General features: G+C 43.9%; 2 protein-coding genes across 2 annotated transcripts; one reads left to right on the plus strand and one right to left on the minus strand.

Moving 5' to 3' along the window:
- Positions 1–1,011: 1,011 nt before the first annotated feature.
- plp1a (proteolipid protein 1a) lies at positions 1,012–9,366 on the plus strand. Its single transcript, XM_084041115.1, has 7 exons — positions 1,012–1,068; positions 5,183–5,369; positions 6,151–6,307; positions 6,662–6,830; positions 7,326–7,399; positions 7,492–7,557; positions 8,883–9,366. Exons 1-7 carry the CDS (start codon positions 1,065–1,067, stop codon positions 8,961–8,963), a joined length of 738 nt encoding a protein of 245 aa, XP_083897241.1. The 5' UTR covers positions 1,012–1,064; the 3' UTR covers positions 8,964–9,366.
- A 3,081-nt stretch (positions 9,367–12,447) lies between these two features.
- rab9b (RAB9B, member RAS oncogene family) lies at positions 12,448–20,245 on the minus strand. Its single transcript, XM_084085713.1, has 3 exons — positions 20,180–20,245; positions 17,436–17,700; positions 12,448–16,107 (listed from the first exon to the last, which is right to left on the minus strand). The coding sequence occupies exons 2-3, from the start codon at positions 17,583–17,585 to the stop codon at positions 15,646–15,648; spliced, it is 612 nt and encodes a 203-aa protein (XP_083941839.1). The 5' UTR covers positions 17,586–17,700; positions 20,180–20,245; the 3' UTR covers positions 12,448–15,645.
- Between the last annotated feature and the right edge of the window lie 1,394 nt (positions 20,246–21,639).

The raw sequence follows: 21,639 nt of genomic DNA on the forward strand, positions 1-21,639 counted from the left end.
AAATGTTGCCACTCCGGGAAGCCATCTAAACCTAGCTGTAGCCTAGAGTACAACTCTCGTAGACATATTTATGATTCTGACGTTTTCAATCTACGAGAGTTGTAGAGTTCACCCCCCATGGACACAGGGACTTTCAGCACTATACCCCGTAGACACTCCAAACATGTACAAATTGAAAATAAAGGTGCTTACCCCACGCCCCAAAATGTTAACTCTCTCTAGTTTAATGTAATAATCCATATCTTTCAATAAAGAAGTGTTTTAATGCCGTCTGTGGCCGATTCTGTCGGAAGTTCCCAATGGGCGGTAGTGACGCGCCCATCTGGTGAAACCCGGAATTACACTCAATGTAAACAGGAAGTAAACGAGGGTTAAAAAATGGCGTTCGGCCACAGACGGCATTAAAACACTTCTTTATTGAAAGATATGGATTATAACATTAAACTACTACCCCGTAGCGAGAGTTAACATTTGGGGCGTGGGGGTTAGCACCTTTATTTTCAATTTGTACATGTTTGGAGTGTCTACGGGGTATAGTGCTGAAAGTCCCTGTGTCCATGGGGGGTGAACCCTACAACTCTCGTAGATTGAAAACGTCAGAATCATAAATACGTCTACGAGAGCTGTATACTACAGCAAATCTAAACCCAAAGGAACACCAGAATCATCGTTTTATTCGGATAAATGAGTGACCAACCAGAAGAAGAAGACACTGCCATAGTGACTGCAGTCTTGCGCACATGACTGATGCTGATGCCTACCCACACACAATTGACTTAAAGTAAATTTCAGCACGCCCAAGAAACCTTGACCTCTTCATTATTGTCTTGCCTTGAACCCGAGCCCGCAGTTCATTGAAAAGCAACATTGTTTCTTTAAGATCGGACTCGCAGTCATCAGCAGAGTCTGTCCATTGTTTGTTGGGGGAACAGAGACTGGGTTCAGATTGATATACGGGGGCCGAAGACAAGTTGTGCATATCATCATCATCAACATCAGTGTGGAGCAGCTGCAGTTGGACGCAGCAGTTCGAACACAAGACCCTGATCGCATCCTATCCAGACATGGGTGAGTAAATCTACCTTTTAATTGGCTTTAGTTTCTGTTGAACAGAACTTGATCAGTGGTGGGGAAAAAAAGTTCTCAAATGTTTTACTATAAGTAAAAGTATCAATGCTGCAATGTTGGAAATACTTTGTTACAAGTAAAAGTCCGGAATTCAAAATTTACTTGAGTAAAAGTATTCAAAATGTCTAAAATGTATACACATCTTTTGAAAATAGCAGATCTACTGTGAGCTTGTAGATCGGCTATTTTCAATGGAGAGAGAGAGATGAAGCAGGGACCCCCTACTCTATATTGTATAAAATTGTGTTTCAGATTAAAGTTTTTTTTTTTACTTAGTCTGCTATTTTTTTCCCTCTACACCTATAGCCTCTTTGCCAAAAATAGCAGATCTACGAGCTCTCAACGCCTCGCAAGAGAGCTTGTAGATCTGCTATTTTCGGCTAATGTTCCCCTCAGAAAAGGAATTTTAGGGTTCAAGTGGTTAATGTAAAAAAAACAAAATCCTATCACACAAAGATTTGGCGGACCCCCTATAGTAGCTCTGAGGACCCCCTAGGGGTCCCGGACCCCCTGTTGAAGACCCCTGCTTTACACCACTGCCTTTAATTGGCTTTTTTTGTTGAACTTGATCGCCCACTATAATAGGCTGCTCTGTGTAACGTTTCTCTCTGATGACACAGAGATATGAATGTGCCAGCTGAATCAAAAGTTATGTATTTTTTTGCTTTGGAGATCGGCTGCTATGCGCTTGTTGTACTGATGCTCCTCCAGCCCACATTATGATGAGATTTATTCCATGCTTGAGATAGCAAGGGCCACTTTCAGAGGAGCCCTGTCGCCTTTGCTTTCAGTCGCAATCTCTCTCAATTCCAAAGGGCACTACTCTCCTATGCATTTGTGTTGGGAAAACTAACCATGGCCTACATTTGTATTTGTGCCAGACAGTGGCGTAGTAACCAAGTACATTTACTCAAGTACTGTACTTGAGTCCAATTTTGAGGTATTTCTACTTTACTGGAGTATTTCCAATTTTCAGTAGACCTACTTGTATACTTCTACTCCCCTACATCTCCAGAGGCAAATATTATCCTTTTACTCCACTGCAGTTATTTGAAAATGTTAGTTACTAGTTACTTTGTAGATTTTGATTATTACTACAAAACATACATTAGCCCAGGGGTCTTCAACAGGGGGTCCGGGACCTTTGTGTGATATGATTTATTTTTTACCGTAACTACTTGAACCTTTAACTCTAACCTTATCCCTTATCTGTGGAGAACTTTAGCCAAAAATCGCAGATCTACAAGCGTTGTGAGCTTGTAGATCTGCTATTTTTGGCTAAGAGGTGTTTGGTGTAGAGGGAAAAAAGAGCAGACCAAGTAAACAAAAAAAGTTGAATCTGCAACACAATTTTATACAATTTAGAGGGGGGGGTCCCTGCTTCATCTCTCTCTCAGCTAGGGGGTCCCTGGCCTGAAAACGTTGAAGACCCCTGCATTAGCCACTTCAGCCCTGTATACATTTCGGCCATTTGAAAATAGCAGATCTACAAGCTCACAATGCCTCGCATGGCGATGCCAATACTTTTGTACTTTTACACAAGTACACTTTGATTACTGGACTCTTATTTGTAACGGGAGTATTTCTACATTGCAGTATTGATACTTTTACTTGCGTAAAAGGAAAAAAGAGTACATTTTCCACCACTGGTGCCGGAGAGATAAAGATGAGGCCGCTTTGAAAACTGGAGTTCTTCTGCTGCTTCCCGGGGCTTATGGGGTCATTAAGTTGAGTTCATTGGTACTAGATTGGCTGTATCTCAAGGGCATGGACAGTCAGACTCAGAACAGTTTTTTTGTGCATAATTGGCATGATTCACTATAGCTTGTTTTGTCGCATTTTCGTACAGCTACATTAATATGAAATGGAAGTCGTGGGCCAGCATTTTTTTTTTTTTACACCACCTCAGTTGGCAAAAGCGATTCCCATCGTGTAATATGATTATGTAATCTGGATGACAGCCTGGTCATACATTTGTTATCTATCAGTCCTCCCCCCCCCCTCTCTCTCGCTCTCTCCAAGTCTCTTTCTTTCTTTCTTTCTCTCTCTCACACGCACACGCACACACTGCCATACCATCATGTAGGTATTATGTACCCAATCTGTGGGCCAGCTGTAATGGTACCAGCCACCGCCAGTCTGCTTCCACTACTGTATGTAGGCTGTGTGCGTGTGGTGCACATGCATGTCGATGGGACACAATCACGTTGCTTGTTTACATTGTTTCCCCTCCTCACCATAGAATTATGCTCTCTTAATGTCACTTCTCCTGTTGCTCGCCAGAGGAAAGCGCGCGCGCGTGTGTGTGTGTGTGTGTGTGCGCGCGTGCGTTAAACAGCATTGAGGTGCCTCTGGTCTTTGTGTGTGTGACATTGGTGGCCCTTGTATCCCCATGAAGCCTTCAGACAAAGACCGTTGTCTCCGCAGTCACAAAAGCAGCCTCTCTCTTTCTCTCTCCTTTTTTTTTTTTTTTACTGTGTCTCTCCTCCGTGACCTTCCCCCTTTTCTCACACTCTGCATGCTGGGCGGCCAGTGAATGGAGTCAGGGTGAGAGTCGGGGTCAGAACAGGCACATCCCCATGCCCTTGGCTCTTGGCATCCATTCAAACAGCACATGACCGGGGGAGGGGGGAATGAACAGCCACACCATCAGAGAGCACCAAGCAAACAAGGCAGCCATGCGCTGGCTGACACACAATACTTAAACCAGTGGTTCTCAAACTTTTGTCAATGTCAGGGACCGTCCAAATGTATTTGCCCCCCCCCCCCCCCCCCCATCTGAAAACATTTTGTGCCAGGGACCCCCATACAAGATATCTGTTGTTACAATGATTAAAAAATATTCCGATGCAAGTAGCAGATCCACAAGCTCACAACGGGTCGCATTGCAATACGTTGTGAGCTTGCAGATCTGCCATTTTCAAATAGCTGATGTGTATATAGGGTTAAAGCGGTTACGCTGACTTGACTGGGGACCCCCAGGAAACCCCCTCAAGGACCCTACTTTGAGAACCACTGACTCAAACGGACCTGAGTTGGCTCTGTACTTGGTGCCCTCTTTTTTTCCACTCTACACCAAATCTCTTTGCTGAAAAAGAGCTGAACTACAAGCTCTAAACGCGTTAGATAGATATGTCAGATATAAATAGATTGTCTATTTTCGGCAAACGTTCCGCCCAGAATAGGGATGCTCATTCAATGGGCTAATATTTCTAGAAGTTAGCCCATTGAATGTATAAGAATTGATATTCATATCATAGGGTTCGCTCTCTCCATCGTTACCTCCTAGTCAGTGTATACATGATGTTTTAGAATTCTGTACAAAATCTAATTTAACAACAAAAATCCTTTCTTATAGCGGTCCCTGGAACATAATCTATTCAAATGGTCGGGTCCGCGGCCTAAAGCGTATCAATTTACGAGACCTCAGCGTGAAAGTGTTTGAGAACCACTGATGTCGACTACAGGCTGTAGCGTTATGGTGGATGTACCATTATATACTTGAAATATCCTTGCAGTGTCATCTCATCCCTGTCTGTTCTCTTCTGGCTGCCATCTAAGCAAAGTCAAGTTTATTTCTATAAAGGCAATTCCAAGTGTGTTACAGTACATAATGCATAGAAAGGCATGATAAGGCATTTTACAAGAAAGAGAATAAGATGTGGGGGGGGGGGGGGGGGAGAGGTGTGGAAAAAAATATATAAAGGTCAAAATGCAATTATAGCTTTACTTATTCGCACACCATCTACAATAAACCCATGCCGTAAGGAGTATCGTAGTGTATTAGAGCATTATCCTTCTGTTGAATCTCTGTTGCTCAGTATAGGAACCAACCCACCTCTATGCGTGAAACTGATTTCAACGCATGGGGCTCTAACCCGAAGCAGAAATCTCTTTAAAAGAAATCTATTTTAAGCACTGTATAGGGAACAGGCCGAGGCAGAGCTATGCATTATCCATGTACCGTATATACAGTACATGTAGTATGAAAATGCACCAGTGTATATGCGTGACATTCCATGTGTTAACGGTGGTGTGGCGGTTGTTCGCGCAGGTTGCTATGACTGCTGCATGCGCTGCTTGGGTGGGGTGCCCTACTGCTCCCTGGTCGCCACCCTGCTGTGTTTCTCCGGCATCGCCCTCTTCTGCGGCTGCGGGCACCAGGCTCTCACCGAGACGGAGAGACTCATCGAGACCTACTTCGCCCGCAACCTGCAGGACTACATCACACTCGCCTACATGTAAGTGGTCATCACTGAGAAGGAAAAGTCCTACTCCTACTTCAGGTGGCTTCAGTTTAGATTCTTTGCAACCCGCTCTGTATAGGCTCTATTCACAGCAGCCATATTGTGAAGACATTCACAAGTGTTACCAATGATACTAATGAAGGCTCTGTTCCGTTCTGGTCAAACAGAGTCAGGGTGCTAATATTGTGCATGTTGGCCCACTGGAAACACCAGTGGGCCAACCCTCATGGGCTTCCAAATGGCCCCTTACAGGTGTGTAACTCTGAGAGTGTACAAATGGAACCAAATGGACCCGTAAGGGTCCATTTGGTTCCATTTGTACACTCTCAGAGTTATGGGGGTCGTGGAAACCACTGTGCTAGACTAAATGGAACAGAGCCGTCATTAGCATCATTGGTAACACCTGTGAATGTCTTCACAATATGGCTGCTGTGAATAGAGCCTATTACAAAGTGAGAACCCAAAGGTCTCCGGTTCAGTCCCCGGCACCGACAGGAGGGTGTATTCCAGTTGTTAACTAGTCAGTGGAGGGTGGCTGGTGCTACATCTACAGTGCCCTCCAACTCTGCCAAAGTGCCCTTGAGAAAGGCACCGAAGCCCCAAAAATGCCCCAGGGGGTGCTGCGTTGTCATCCGACCTCTGATGTGTAAAACATAGCTGTAGTAAACTCTACATATGAGCAGGAGGGAGAGGCTGTAAGACAAATCTCAAATCCATGTTAATTGACATTATTATATATTTGATCACGTTTCTTCTTCTTCCACCAACTCGCCAGCATCCAGTACTTCCAGTATGTCATCTATGGCCTGGCGTCCTTCTTCTTCCTCTACTGCATCATGTTGTTGGCCGAGGGCTTCTACACCACCAGCGCCACCAGGCACACCTTCGGAGAGTTCAGGAGCACGGCGTGCGGCCGCTGTCTCAGCTCCTCGGTAAGAACGTGGGAGAAGGCTCTGTGTCTTATGTGTCGCGTCACTGTGGCCGGTGCCGAGCGGCAACACTAGGAAGCATTTAGATAAGTTAGATAAGATAAGAAGATAAAAGAATGCAGATTATATTTTGGACAGCTGGCTCTTGCTCTCACGAGGGAAAGATGGGAGAAATTAAGGTTGAGTTTGATCGTTGGTGAGATGTTGAAGCACAATTATCATCAAGAAGAGATTAGGGCAAAGAATGTCATTGTGGTGTGAGTGTGGGCGAACGTGATGGACTGAATAAAGGCTCCTACTATGTGAGTCAGAGCAGATGTGATGCCCTGGCGTTCATTGCGATTCCTCTGTGTACAGTTCATCGTGGTGACGTACATACTGGCCGTACTGTGGCTGCTGGTGTTCGCCTTCGCTGCCCTGCCCGTGTACTTCTTCTACAACATGGACGCCACCTGCCACACCGTTGATGATCTGACTGAGACGCCAGCCAGCATCAACCAGCTCTGCGTCGATGCCAGGCAATACGGTAAAGGATAAACTCTTGTTTTTTTTTTCACATCCGTGAATCAAAGGGCATCCTTCTTCCTACATGAATGGAAAATGAGATGAGATTTAAGGTACTAGCTGGTCTTTGTCATATCAAAAGCGCAGGCACTCTTGAAGGAAATGAAAGGGTTCAGGATCATCACATGAAGAAGCAAACTCGTTAGCGGGAAGGGATTCCTCCTCCACGCTAAGAGTGCCGCCTTCATGTGAATCAGACGTAATGTATTCAGTTCGGCTTGTCTGCAATCAACCACTTAATCCTGACACCGTTGTACATGGAAAATGATGCACAAAAGAACATGTCACGATGCGACATGTTTTGAGCTTGTAGATCAGCTATTCTGTGTGCGCAACGCCAGCGTATAACGTGTAGTGAATTTAGCAGGTGGGATATTTTGGGGAATTTCCCCTATAACAACATGCCAACATGGCGTTAAAGAGATGGAGATTATAAGTGGTGACACTTCTTTTGCAGGACTACTGCCTTGGAACGCGGTGCCAGGGAAAGCTTGTGGAATGACCCTGTCCACCATCTGCAAGACCAGAGAGGTGAGTGAGCAGGTTCGGACATCAATCTAACTCGACGTAAAGCCAAGCGGTCGTCTTTGCCGTCACTGACTCTTGATTTTCTTCCCCTCCAGTACCGAATGACCTACGACCTGTATGTTGCTGCATTCGCCGGCGCGGGCGTCACTTTGTTGGCACTGGTGAGTGATTCTGGCTTTTGGACCGGGGCCAGTATGGCCACTGGCTCAGCAGCACAATGGTGTTGTGGCCCGTGTGACGCTCAACGTGTGGGCGGAGAGGCATCTCAGGCCTCCATTGCTGATGAGTTCTGCACCATCGCTCTCTGTTCCTTGTCTCAGCTGATGCAAACAGCTTAAGGGGCCGTGTCCACAGAACATCTTTTGAGCTGCCAGTGCCTTTCTATCATGCGTTTTTATGGTAAAAAAATGTTCTGTGCTAGCGCTTTATTGTTGTTTTTTTGTTTTTTTCATGTCGCCACAGACCTCGCTAAATAAAATCGCGTTCAACTGTTTGTAAACACACAGGGTAGCTGTGTGAGACGGGTGCAATACGTTAGTCCGACAGCGCATTCCTCCGACAGCGCAGTGCTCCGACATTAAACAGTAAACCCGAACCAAACCCGCACCCTAACCCTAACCGCACGCGGATGCCACATAGTCGGAGAAAAGGTCTGTCGGATTAACGCATGCCTCCCGTGTGAGACGCCCAGCGAAGACCGTTTCGATCTGCGATCTGCCATCTTGAAGCTACAGCGGTTTATGTTAAACAGCGATCAGCGATGAGAAAAACAACAACCGAGAAAATGGAGATTTAGTTTCCGCTTTAGAGTGGAGGCGGATGGGAACAAACATCTGATGAAATGTGTCGTGGCGAACGAGGCCTACAATGAAATGTGAACCTGCGAGTAAAAAACAAAAAAAAAAGACCACTTTGCGTAGATCTACACGACTGGCACGATACGCAATTATTTAGGTTCGCGTAGATCTACGTGATTGGCACTCAATGTGTTAAGATACACAGGAACACAACTCTTCCCAGCGGCAAGCATCGTGGTCACGTTTGGTCCTCCTGGCCGTGTCTGTCAACCCGGTCATTTAGGACCTGACTTTGAATCCTTACCAAAAAAACCATGAGAAGTCAGTGTTTCCGAGAATTTTAGCTAGTTTATTTTGTGCTAATAATAACGCAGATGACATGACATTCGAGCACAGCGGTTGATAGGTTCAAACATTGCGGGCGTCAATAACTGCTCCATGTGCTTGGTAAGAAGTGATCTGGACATGATATCCAAAGGTCTCCTGCACTCAAAGAATGCTTTGAGTTTCGCCTGGCTGGTTCTCCAGCCAGGCGAATGTTGTGGCCATTAGACTTCATGCTCCATTACAAAAGTCGTTGAATGGAAAGAATCTGATGACTGAATTGATATTAGTGGATGAATTGTCTATTTACTGTCTTGTTTTCTGCATCTCTCTCTCTCTCTCTCTCTCTCTCTCTCTATCCATAGCTGACCTATATCGTGTCGACCACCTATAACTTTGCAGTGCTGCGATATCTGGGCAGAAAGGGCATAGGGGCACGGTGTTAGGCTCACCAGCCTCCTGTTCACTCCGTCCGTCACTACTGCACATCAAACACACAGGGACCTAAAGGGACAATACCACCACCACCACTTTCATACCACTTCCTGTTCACTGTCTTGCCTGTGTTGTTGACTTTTATTATTACCAAGCTCTCCCTTTTCCCCACAAGATTGCCCTTTAACTTTCTATTTTCTTAGCACAGTTTGTTTTTTGTTTTTTGTGGAATGATGTTGAAATACCAAAATTACCACATTTTCTTTTGTTTTTGATTTTTTTTTTCACACTATTTTTATGGTCTGCTGCTTTTGGGCCTTTGGCTTTTTTTATTTTTCTCATCATCCAAATGTGTGTAAATATAAGGAGGTTAGTATATATTTGAGCTTTCTATCAGTCCAAACAAACATAACAGTCTCCTAACAAAATAACATAGGTGAGGCGTTAAAACAACCAATTTTATTTTGAAATGCGTGCGCAGCTCGAGGCATTTGGGGGTGGGTGCGGGGGGTTATGGTTGGGATTATCGTCACCATGGCTACCATCCCTCACATCTGGTTGCCATGGTGGCAGACAAGCGTGCTTTTGCAGTGTCACTCTGACCTCAGGACTCTTTCTCACGGGCATGAGAAAAGCCTCGACAATGGAGTCAGGCCCGCTTTGAAAGCCGGCCAATTGGGGGGGGTACCTGCACTGGGGGGCTAGTCCCAGGGGTCATATCGCATGTCAAGGGAGGAGGTCCGCTGGACAAAGAGGGTACGACTCCTCAAAAGGTTCAATACAAACCTTGTGACAGCAGCCCTCCCCCCAAATAAACAACAAACAAAAACAAAACTGCTTCATGACGACTAAACCACTTGCAACTTGGCATCCCTATTTTGGGCATGTCATTATATGCGAAAATCTGATAAACACAAGATCTACAAGCCCATAACGCATCGCATCGACGCGTGTTGAGCTTCTAGATCGGGTATTTTTGGTATTCGTTGTATAACTCAGTACATAGGGCTTATAAGTGGTTAAAGGAAAAGAGTGACCCTTGTATTGAGAGGGTTGATTTTTTTTTTTTTAGATTTGTTCTAAATGGTTTCTTTCTGACAAAAGGGACTTCCTTGTTTAATTAGTTTATATTGATCTAGAATGGTCTGAAATTGGTTATCTCATAATTCAGAGATGGCAAAAGTGCTTACGGTGCTTCCTTATCCAGCAGCCTCGTGTTAATTGACCTAAAAGCCACAAGTGCAATGTGACTGCCCCTGCTGTTGCATGCATGGCTGCGCTTCGGTGAGAGAGATAGGGCTGCTCTGTTTTGTCTAATAGGTTCTATGCACAGCAGCCATATTGGGAATGAATTGGGCCCCCTTCCTTACTTCCTTCACAGGTGTTACCAATGATACTAATTAAGGCTCTGTTCCATTTAGTGTGGCATAGTGGTTGTCTTATTTTCAAGGGCCCCCATAACTCTGAGAGTGTACAAATGGAACCAAATGGACCCTTACGGGTTCATTTGGTTCCATTTGTACACTCTCAGAGTTACACACTCACCATAAGGGGCCATTTGGGAACCAAAATGGAGTGTTTCTAGTGAGCCAACATGCACGATATCAGCACCCTGACCAGAATGGAACAGAGCCTTCATTAGTATCATTGGTAACACCTGTGAAGGAAGTAAGAAGAGGCCCAATTTCTTTCCAATATGGCTGCTGTGCATAGAGACAATTCTCTAGGACTTTATTTTGTAGTTATTGTATAACACTTTAAAAAAAAAACTTTATGTAGATTAAAAATGTACTAACGATTTTACACATTTCAGTGTTACTAACAAAAGCTTTTGCGACATACTAAGTAGATTATTCAATTTGGTAAACTTTACCCTGCCGTGAGGGTTGGTTTCTGTGAATTGCCGGTTGGCCGCGTGTTAAGCATTTTTAAATGCGTTTGATAAATCGTTGATACTAAAAAGATTGATCTTTGTTGGTATATATGCTGTGCCTCCAGACATCTATAGTCTTTTTTTCCCTCCTTTTGTTTGTGTCTGTCTTTTGTGCCAGCGTGGGTGCCTGTGTATTGGCACGGTGTTAAACATAAACACCATCTCTGGCTCAGAGCCATGTTTTTGGGACTGCAGTGGTGGAAGAAGTACTCATATTTGTTTTACTTAAGTAGCAATACTACATTATAAAAAGTAAAAGGCCTGTATTCAACATTATAGTAAAGGGCCTATAGTAAAAGTACAAATGTATTGGCATCAAAATATAAAAGGAAAAGGAAAAGTACTCAAATGTTTCAAATTGTTCAAACTTTTTCTTCTACATGCTACAGCTATTTTTGAATACACTAACTCAATTTTACCCCCAGTGGAGTAGAAGAAAGTATTGAAAAATGTAAAGTAAAAGTACCTCAAAATGGTACAGTACTTGAGTAAATGTACGTGGTTATTTTTCACCACTGGTGTTGTGTAGTCTCTCCTTTCTTTTCTTGTCCACAGGTGCACAGTTGCCTTCAGCTGGCAGCCGGCCATTTGCACCTGAAGGAACTAAGGCAGAGGGCGGCGAAGGAGCACAGGAAGGTCTGGGACCTGTACGGAACCCTGTGGAGAGACCGAGGAGGGACCCTCAGCTCTCCCTACCCTGCCTACCCTGTGCCCCTCGACCTGACACCCTCCTCCGAAGCTCTGACACCCTCTGAACCCGTGTCACCCTCCGTCTTAAGTCTGGAGTCTAATGACAAACAGGACTGAGTTGAGCCATTCAAATGTGGCCAGAGTATTATTGCTTTTTGAGCACAGTATAGTACACCGGTTCTCAATGTCGGCTCTAGGGACCACCAGCAGTCCAAGTGGACCCTTACGGGTGCAATGGGTAATCTCCGGGACACCAATCTACACTGTAATGTTCGTATTGGGTGTAAGCGTAAGTGTCCATTTGTGCACACTCAGAGTTACAGACCCACAAAGGTCCTGATCTGGACCTCTAGTGGTTCCCAAACCTGATGTTGAGAAACGGTGGTATGTGTAGTATATTTTTGTTGTGCACCAATTAATTTCATGTTCCCGTTGACCATTTTGAAGAATTTTGTCTTCTGATGTGAAGTTGTAGGATTATGCCAAGGCAGTTAGGAACTTTTGTCTCCTGTTGTTTTTTTTGTGTTTTTTTTTGTTTTTTAATTAAGCCCATGAATATTATTAGAGCTTGCTTCCCAAATACTGTGCTGTATTTGAGATGTTTCCAGAGAATTTACTTTCCTCCATTGTTAGCTAGTGTTTACTCAATATGTCAAACCATATCAGAGGACTCAGACTGATGTTGTACAATATCCGCAAAGAAACCTTTGTCATTACCATTCTGTGAGTCAACTTTTTTTTTCTCTGCCTATAGGCCCGATTTGTCTAATAAAGACAGTGTTAGCAAAAGTCTAACTATGAAGTCATGCTGTTGTAAGTGTGTCAGAAACACAAGCACAAAACCCACAATCAGACGGTTTCTCTATTTGGTACGTTGCATGTTTTATTTGTCGTACAGTATTGATAGTATTCAGAACTACGCCGGTCTGTAAACACAACCAAGTCTTATCCTCCGTAGTGCAAAATGAGGAAAAAGGAGAGATCCATATCGGATCAATAACAGATAATAAAGGGATGCAGCTTTCCTCTCGTACCACTTAAAGCACAATGATCAGGGGGAAAACACTGGGGTGAGTTAGGTTCAGTGTCAGTTTTTACAGCATTAACAAACTAAATGCCCTTTGTAAATGTATATAAGCCATTAGAGTGATTAGGCCAAAGTATGCAGGGTTTTTTTCTTACATTCTTTGAAATTAGTGAGACATACATTTTGTCTAAAACAAATCATCTGACATTTGATCTGGTTAAAAGTCAGATTAGAGAGCAACAGAGGTTATCGAAAATACAAATAGCTTATTTTACAGATTATTCGCAAGTATCGTTAAAACATGACAAAAACGAATGCTGTGGTAAGCTACATCATCTTCGACAGCAAGGAAACAAAACAAATAGTAGTCTGTATGACATGTTAACACAATTAACAAATAAAATCAACGTCCAGCCCTCATTTTCCCTCCAGATGAATGCCGGCCAACACAGCTATTTCCTGTTCAAATGCCCAGCTGAGTTCACAGTTATCAGATGCTTATAATGTGGGTACCTTGACCTCAACACTTTATAAAACCATTCATGGGAATACTATGGACACAAGGCCACTCTAACATGACCTCGACTAACCAGAAGAATAATTATAAGAACCAGAATACAACTGACAGCGGTTGCTTCCACTTTCACAGTGAAGCCCTTCTGAATACAATTACATTTCAAAAGGCAGATAATCTGACCTCAGACTCTTAGAGATCATAATATAAGACTAAAAACATAGTATGAACACATGTCATTTAATTGTCCTGTTAATAGAACACTGAACTGGCTTTTTTTGGTAGACACATTACCAAAATACTATGAAAATACTGGAAACAATTAACCACTTAATCCCTTGCGTACCTATTTTTGGACCATGTTAAATTATAGGTGAAAATTGTCAAAACTTCCAAAATATTCAAAAATAGCCAAACAACAAGCTTGTAGTTGGTCTATTTTCGTTATCATAGGGCTCAAGTGGTTAACTGACAATGTTAAGCACTTGAACCCCAACATCCCTATACTGGGGGGAACATTTGCCAAAAACAGACCTATAAGTTGTGAGCTTGTAGATCGGCTATTTTTCGCATAGGGGGGAAAAAGAGGTCCAAGTACAGTTGCAACTCAAGTATAGACTAGAGGGTTTAAGTGGTTAATACCCGTCTGAGGTGTCACACATCAGCCATGTTAGAACCCTGAAGCCTTCAGAATCTTTACAGCAGTGACCTACAGCAGTAAAACCAAGGGACAAAAGTCAAGAGTTTCTGTGGCAAGTTCGCTCCTATGTAAATCTGTATGATAAAGATAAATAGTACCAGTCATTGACCTGAATGCACCCAAGCATACAGAACAAGGCATTTTATTATAGTAATGTAACTCACTGGCTTGTTTTACTGACCAGAACCGCATGAACACGGAGGAAATGGAACAAACAATCCACATGTTAAGGTATAATTGTATTAGGACTCAGGCCATTTCCATAGAAATGAGACTGAATGAGCTAGGCAGCGGATCGCACACAGCATATATTATGTAACCGTAATATTAAAGCAGAGACAACTGGCAGAAAACGGGCAAAGCTTGAGAACTGGAACGGAGACATCAGTTGGAAGGACAGACTGACAGGAATATGAATGTGCCATGAAGATCATCATCAAAAGAAAATCACCTCCCCTTATTAATAACACTTAAAAAAGAACAGACTTGCCTTATCAGATGCTGAAAAAGCAAAGTAAACGTCTGACCTCAAACAATGGCAGACAATAAAAGCCACCTGTAGGAATACGGATACATTGTAGAAGACAGGCGATATGCCTCACAAGCAACAACAGGCCTCAACATATTATTATTGATTTATTTTAACCCCTCTCAACCTGGCCTCTCTGTTTTGGGCATGTCATATGCAAACATTTTTTTAAATTGCGCAAATAGCTGATCTACAAGCGTGTTGCAATGTGACGCGTTGGCAGCTTGAAGATCTCCTGTTTTTACACGCCGCCGTCGTACCAACAAAATATAAAACAGAGCTCCAAGTGGTTAATTGATTCTGAACCAGTAAACAGGCCCCCTCTTGTAAGTACCTAGGTAGGTTGAGTGAAACAACAATGACCTAACACTGCAGGTCTCATGTGAGCACTAACTCTTCTGGTGAAACTCGTTCTGTGGAGCAGCTGGGTGGCAATAAACACGTAATGAGCAAACGAATAAGAGGACCACCACAACAGCTTGTACCCGCCGCACCATCGCGACAGCTCACAATTCCTTTCCCTTTTAAACAGGCAAAAACACACCACCGCCATCTTTCCTTTCACGTACCACAAATTGTTTATCGCCTCGACAGTACCTCCTCGATGCGTGTTCGCCATTACACTGATGCAGTCAGCTCTTAAGGACGAACGCCTGATGGGAACAGGAACTTGCGCGTCACTTACGGGCAGTGTTTGTGGGCCTGTATTGGATTCCATTAGCCCTGCGGCCATGGCTGACAGATTCACTATGAGATAAATTAATGGCGTGCTTAGAGTACCGCTGAAACGCTACAAGAATCAGGCAGCTCGGCAGTTAAACAGTACGAGGACTAGGGTTCTGTGCTACAAGTGTACTGTGCTCTTAAGAGAGATGATTGGGCACCGTGGACAATATTCTCTGGTCCACAGGGTTAAATGGGACATTAAAATTACTTGAGGACATTTAATAACACTCCCGCCCCCTCACATACACATACAGACGGACGAAGCTTAAGCTGGCAAAGAAGAGTGAACATTTTCTTGTGCAACACTGCTGGAAGCAGATAAAGAAGTGAAACCGAGTGAGTGCCTGTTCCTGTTCCGTGCGGCATACCGTACCATACCATAACCGTATCCATAATCCAACCATCTCATCACCGGCAGACCGTGTGACAACAACCCTTTGAAATCCACAACATCGTTCAGTTCAGGGATTCCGTTCTCAGCAGCTCGTACCGAAGAAGACACCGAAGCCGCCACAGCTCGGCATTGGAGAAATTAAACCGGAACCCCCCCCCCACCCCCACCCGCCGGGACCGATCAGCAGCAAGACGAGCGGGAGGGTTTGCGGTTGCCGTGGAGATCGATGGTGCTGCTCAGCAGCGCGTGGTCGATCTGGTCCTCGGCGGCCAGGACCTCCCTGACAGCCGCCTCGAAGGCTGCCGTCACGTTAGTGTCGTCCTTGGCGCTGGTCTCAAAGTAGGGACAGCAGCCGTTCTCCTCGCACCAGGCGCGCGCCTCGTCGGCGCCCACCTCGCGCTCCTCCTCCATGTCCACCTTGTTGCCCAGCACCACGAAGGGGAAGCGCTCGGGGTCCTTGACGTCCGAGTAGAACATGAACTCCTTCTTCCAGCAGCCCAGGTTCTGGAAGCTCTGCAGGTCGTCCACAGCGAAGGTGAGCAGGCAGCAGTCGGCGCCACGGTAGAACGGCGTGCGCAGCGACTTGAAGCGCTCCTGGCCGGCCGTGTCCCAGATCTGCAGCGTGACCAGCCGCCCGTCCACCTAGGGTTGTCAACATCAGGACATTTTAGTTGGCAATTAATTTGTCATACAAATAATTGCGATTAACGATTTTTTTTTTTAAACAATATATTTATTGGCATTTTCAGGTATATAACACAACAATATAGCATTGTAGTAAATGTCTATAAGAAATCAACAAACAAAAACAGAGCCAAAAGACATCACATAGCAATCATACATATACATAACATCTGGCATCCAAAAACAAAAATTAAACAAAACGTTACAAAGACATAAAACAACCAACAAACAAACAAAAATAATAAGATATAGTCATGAATTTTCCTCCCACAATACGAAGTAGCAGAACTATCTATTTACACAGGTCCTAAAGGGTTACCTTCCATAAACTGCATGAACTGTCCCCAAATTGCGATTAACGATTTAATCGTGTTTTTGACATTGAACATAGGAATAAAAAACAGGGCAGATATGACAAATAACTTACATTTTATACAAAACATTACTGACAATGACCGGTACCAATAATCAAAATAAATAATGTACTATGGCAAAAATAGGCCATATTTAATCATTTAATATTTTCAATTCAAAATAGCCGGTAGCGGTTAGAGCACGCGCATTTCGCGCGGATGGTCGTCGGTTCGAACCCTGCCTGGGGTCGACGTCGGCGAGGGCATGCGGTCGCAACGGGTCCCTAACGCCACATCAAACGGGTTCAGATCTGAGCTAAGTGTCCTGAGGAGGCGCGTCTGAAGCCTGTCCTGGACAGGGGTCTCCAGACGTAAAAAAAAACAAACAAACAAAATAGCCACTACACATGCATGACAATAGGCTCTATGCACAGCAGCCATTTTGGAGAAAAAATGGGCCTCTTCTGACTTCCTTCACAGGTGTTACCAATGATACTAATGAAGGCTCTGTTCCATTCTGGTCAAACAGAGTCAGGGTGCTGATATTGTGCATGTTGGCTCACTAGAGACACTAGTGGGTCTCAAAGTGTGGTGCAGGGATCCTCATGGTTCCTTGAGAGGGTGTAACTCTGAGAGTGTACAAATGGAACCAAATGGACCCTCCCGGGTCCATTTGGTTCCATTTGTACACTCTCAGAGTTATGGGGGTCCTTGAAATTAAAAAGTTTGAGAACCACTGTGCTACACTAAATGGAACAGAGCCTTCATTAGTGTCATTGGTAACACCTGTGAAGGAAGCAAGGAAGGGGCCCAATTGCTGTCCAATATGGCTGCTGTGCATAGAGCCTATTAAGCAAAAGTAACTGCAATTAAAAATAATTGCGATCAGCTGTCGATTATGTAACAATTGTGACAGGTTCTACGTCCGCCTACCTCCAGGTCGCGGTTGAGGAACTCCACGCCGATGGTGTGGAAGGACTGCGAGTCGAAGCGGTCGGTGACGTAGCGGTTCATCAGGGACGACTTCCCGACGCCGCCGTCGCCCAGCAGAATGACCTTCAGCAGGAGGCTCTTGCCGCTCATCACTGCTGCCAACCCGTCTCACTCCACCGCACCGCCCGCTGGGTTTACCGACCGCTGGGACCACGCCCCCCCCACACCCCCCCCAAGCGGGTTGACCAACCAGGGTCAATTCAACCTGGAGGGAGACAAACGGGAGACAGAAAGGAGAGAGAATTTAAGAAATGCACAGGCTGACTTAGAGAAATATGCACCATTCACTGAAGGGTAGGTGCAGGACTTTACAGGAAAGTTTTGACAGTCTTCTTCGGAATTCTGAAAAAGACTGTTTAGTCGACTTAAGTTTTAGTCGACTGGGAGCCTTTAAGCCACACTTGTGCGGACTTGAATTTTGAAGAGAAATAAACACAGAAACACAAGTTCAAAACCTTTGTATGGGCTCAATTTTGTTTTTGTCTTTTAAAGACAAGATCATTTTTAAATGCAGGAAATTCAAATAAGGTTAAAAAAACAAAGCATAAAAAACACTAGTAAGTACCGGTATACATTTTGGAAATCTGTGTTTGATAAACCTGCCCCCATATTTCAGCTTCCAGATAGAGCACTGCAAATATATGTAGAATGCCAATATGAAGTAGTCAGTAATGTTATGTACTCTTGTGATGTCATTACTTTGCCGTTCCATTCTGCTACCTGTACAATCAACTTTTCAGAACTTCTCATTTTTAAGCTACCCTCTGTAACGTTCCTGTTTTACCCCGGATTCGAACCCAGGCCTCTTGCACAAGTACTGACATTTTCACCACTGAGCGAATACAGCCTGCCTGCATGCTCAAGGGAGACATTGAATTTTGACCTTCTGGCAAGTACCAGTTGTCAACCAGTCATATCAAACCAGAAACATGATCTAAATGTCTCGAGCAGGGAGACCAAATACAACCACCCCAATTGTGTATTATTGTATTAACACCATACATACAGTTTGGACAAAATAACATTGTACAACAATGTAATCATAAAATATGATATTGTTGTCGTCTTGTCGAGATATGGACTAGTTGTAAATATCTGAAGTTGTCCCTTTTCTGTTGCACTACCTTTTGATTGTGTAGGCGAGGGTGTAGGGGGCTATTCTTTAAGTAATACCCGTCTTCAATAACAAACCAGCCTTGACTTGTGCTGGTAATGCTTCACTAGATTCAGGGACATTCTGCTGATATGGAACAACCAGGACCCTTGCTCATTGGCTGGCTAGCTGTGGATTGGGCAAAATAAGTAGGTGATAGTTCCCTTGTGGTTGACTGCTCTCTACTGCTATTAGACCAGTAATGCTGTATCACTATGATCATTTAGACCAGGGGTCTTCAACGTTTTCAGGCCAAGGGCCCCCTAACTGAGAGAGAGATGAAGCAGGGACCCCCACTATATATTACATAAAATTGTGTTGCAGATTAAAGCGTTTCATAGATGTTGGATTCATGTTACTTTCAGACATTTAACGACTTAAACCGCCAATACTTAGTAAACTTTCCCTCTGTACTTGGTCTGCTCTTTTTTCCCCTCTTTGCCGAAAATAGCAGATCTACAAGCTCACAACGCCTCACGCTGAGGCGTTGTGAGCTTGTAGATCTGCTATTTTCAGCTAAAGTTGTCCTTAGAATAGGGATGCTAGGGTTCAAGTGGTTAATGTAAAAAACAAGGATCTTATCACACAGAGATTTGGCGAACCCCCTGTAGCAACTCTGAGGACCCCCTAGGGGTCCCGGATCCCCTGTTGAAGACCTCTGATCTAGACCAGTGGTTCTCAAACTTTTTTGTGCCGAAGATCCCCAAATTGATATATATATATTTGTTGATATATATCAACCCTTTTGTCAGTCAGTGTATAATACTAACAATCCTTCAAACAGTGCGATCAGATTCAAGGTCCAACAAACAAGGATGGAGGACCACCACCAGCTCACTTTATAGGAGGCACACACCCCACTGCGCATGCGCCCAACTCAAACGTGTACTTGCTTGTTGTGACCATAACAATAAACCTGCTTTGTTATTATTAAAATGTATATATAATTATTGACAAAACGCACAACCAACTATAGCGAGGAATTCGGAATTAAAAAAATGCTTAATCTTCATTTTTCCCCCCCATGTTTATTTGAATTGTATTTATTTTTAATTTTCTAGCTACGTGAATCAGCAATGCTATTTCATTATAGCACATAATGGCAAACAAGCTGCGAGTCGAGTTGTGTACAGTGTTGCCAGATTCTGTGAGAGAAACAAGCAACTAGGTCGAGGAAAACCAGCCCAAAAGAAGCGACTATGGGCCACACGAGCACCTTAACATATACATCAGCTATTTGAAAATAGCAGATCTACAAGCTCACAACGCGTCGCGATGCGACGCGTTGTGACCTTGTAGATCGGCTATTTTCAAATAAAATCTTACAGGGAAATTATAATAAGCAGATCTGGCAACCCTGGTTGTGTATTGGGTTAAACTGTTGACATCTCTGCTGCAGCCAGCTAGCATCATGTGCTAGCGTCACCAGTTTACAGAATAAGCGGTTATAACTCAACAACAAAGAGCAAGTCAAACATTCAAACCCGAGCAAAGCGTTCATTTTGTATTTCTAACAATGTAGTGTTTTTACCAATAAATTGGTTGTTGTTGTTGCGTGGCTTCTCGTTCAGTTTCCCTGCATCTCAGATGACTGACTGGTTCACACCGAGTCTAGAGGTCTACATAATCCCATGGCGGGGAGGGATGGTCATCCTGTGATTGGTTTAGACTGGGTGAGGTCTACATAATCCCATGGCGGGGAGGGATGGTCTGTCCTGTGATTGGCTTAGACTGGGTGCATAATTAGCTTTTGCCGGTAGCGGATCCGGTCTAGAGCGGATACGGAAACAATCAAGCGTGTTTGGCGTGTATGCTTAATTTGAAATGGACCGGATACGTTTTGGGGAGTAGGCGGGCTTTAAACCGGATGGTACTGGTTAAACATGAAAAGGGGGTTATATCAGGTACTGCGGAAAGCCTGGTGACGCGGGGTTACATTGGCTATAGTTCATGGGTTTTCAACTGGTGGTCCGTGGACCACTGGTGGTCCGTGAAGGTATAGGCTCTATGCACAGCAGCCATATTGGGAATGAATTGGGCCCCTTCCTTACTACCTTCACAGGTGTTACCAATAATACTAATTAAGGCTCTGTTCCATTTAGTGTGGCATAGTGGTTGTCTTATTTTCAAGGACCCCCATAACTCTGAGTGTACAAATGGAACCAAATGGACCCGTAAGGGTCCATTTGGTTCCATTTGTACACTCTCAGAGTTACACACCCACCATAAGGGGCCATTTGGTAACCAAAATGGAGTGTTTATAGTGAGCCAACATGCACGATATCAGCACCCTGGCCAGAATGAAACAGAGCCTTCATTAGTATCATTGGTAACACCTGTGAAGGAAGTAAGAAGAGGCCCAATTTCTTTCTAATATGACTGCTGTGCATAGAGCCTATGCGTTTAGTAATGTTGGAAAGTGAAGATTTGTATTATATTTTATAATATCAACCCCTAGTTGAGAAACAGTATGATGTATGATGACGCATCGATGTTGTCGGTTACTTGGAAGGCGGATGTCAAGAACTTCCACAGAAATGGGAGTTAGAATTTCAAGGGAAACTGTACCGGTTTACCTGGTTGAGTCATCCTTAGTAGGAGATGTGCCCATATCAATCGCATGTGCTTGCTCATACATATCCCATTGAGTGAAAGGGATACACTTGTGGAATGCCCTACCAACTGAAATAAAAAAACTAACTGATCTCAAAATATTTAATGAAAAGGTTAAATACTGGCTGAAATCAAACCAAAGCTGTGAACACTAATGTTAGGCACGTTTTTAAACGTAAATGTCACTGCTTTCATGAATGTAATTTGGGAATGTTATTGTTATTGTACTTGTTTAGATTAGAGCTTCATGCATGTCCTTTTTGTAACAGATTTTTTTAGGTAGATATTTATATTTGTATAGAAAGGTCTAACCAGGGACTGGGGTCGCAAATTAGCCTTGGCTATAAACCCCTTGTACAATTGCAACGGTTTCATGTT

Source organism: Gymnoscopelus microlampas (genome assembly GCF_963454915.1).
Source record: "Gymnoscopelus microlampas genome assembly, chromosome: 18".
Taxonomy (NCBI): Eukaryota; Metazoa; Chordata; class Actinopteri; order Myctophiformes; family Myctophidae; genus Gymnoscopelus; species Gymnoscopelus microlampas.

Excerpts from the sequence above, each read along its gene's own strand:
- plp1a (XM_084041115.1), top strand. Across the intron at positions 5,370-6,150 it reads TACATCACACTCGCCTACAT|CATCCAGTACTTCCAGTATG; the intron begins GTAAGTGGTCAT and ends CCAACTCGCCAG. Across the intron at positions 7,400-7,491 it reads CCATCTGCAAGACCAGAGAG|TACCGAATGACCTACGACCT; the intron begins GTGAGTGAGCAG and ends CTTCCCCTCCAG.
- rab9b (XM_084085713.1), bottom strand. The coding sequence starts at position 17,585 with ATGAGCGGCAAGAGCCTCCTGCTGAAGGTCATTCTGCTGGGCGACGGC. Across the intron at positions 16,108-17,435 it reads TCCTCAACCGCGACCTGGAG|GTGGACGGGCGGCTGGTCAC; the intron begins GTAGGCGGACGT and ends TGACAACCCTAG.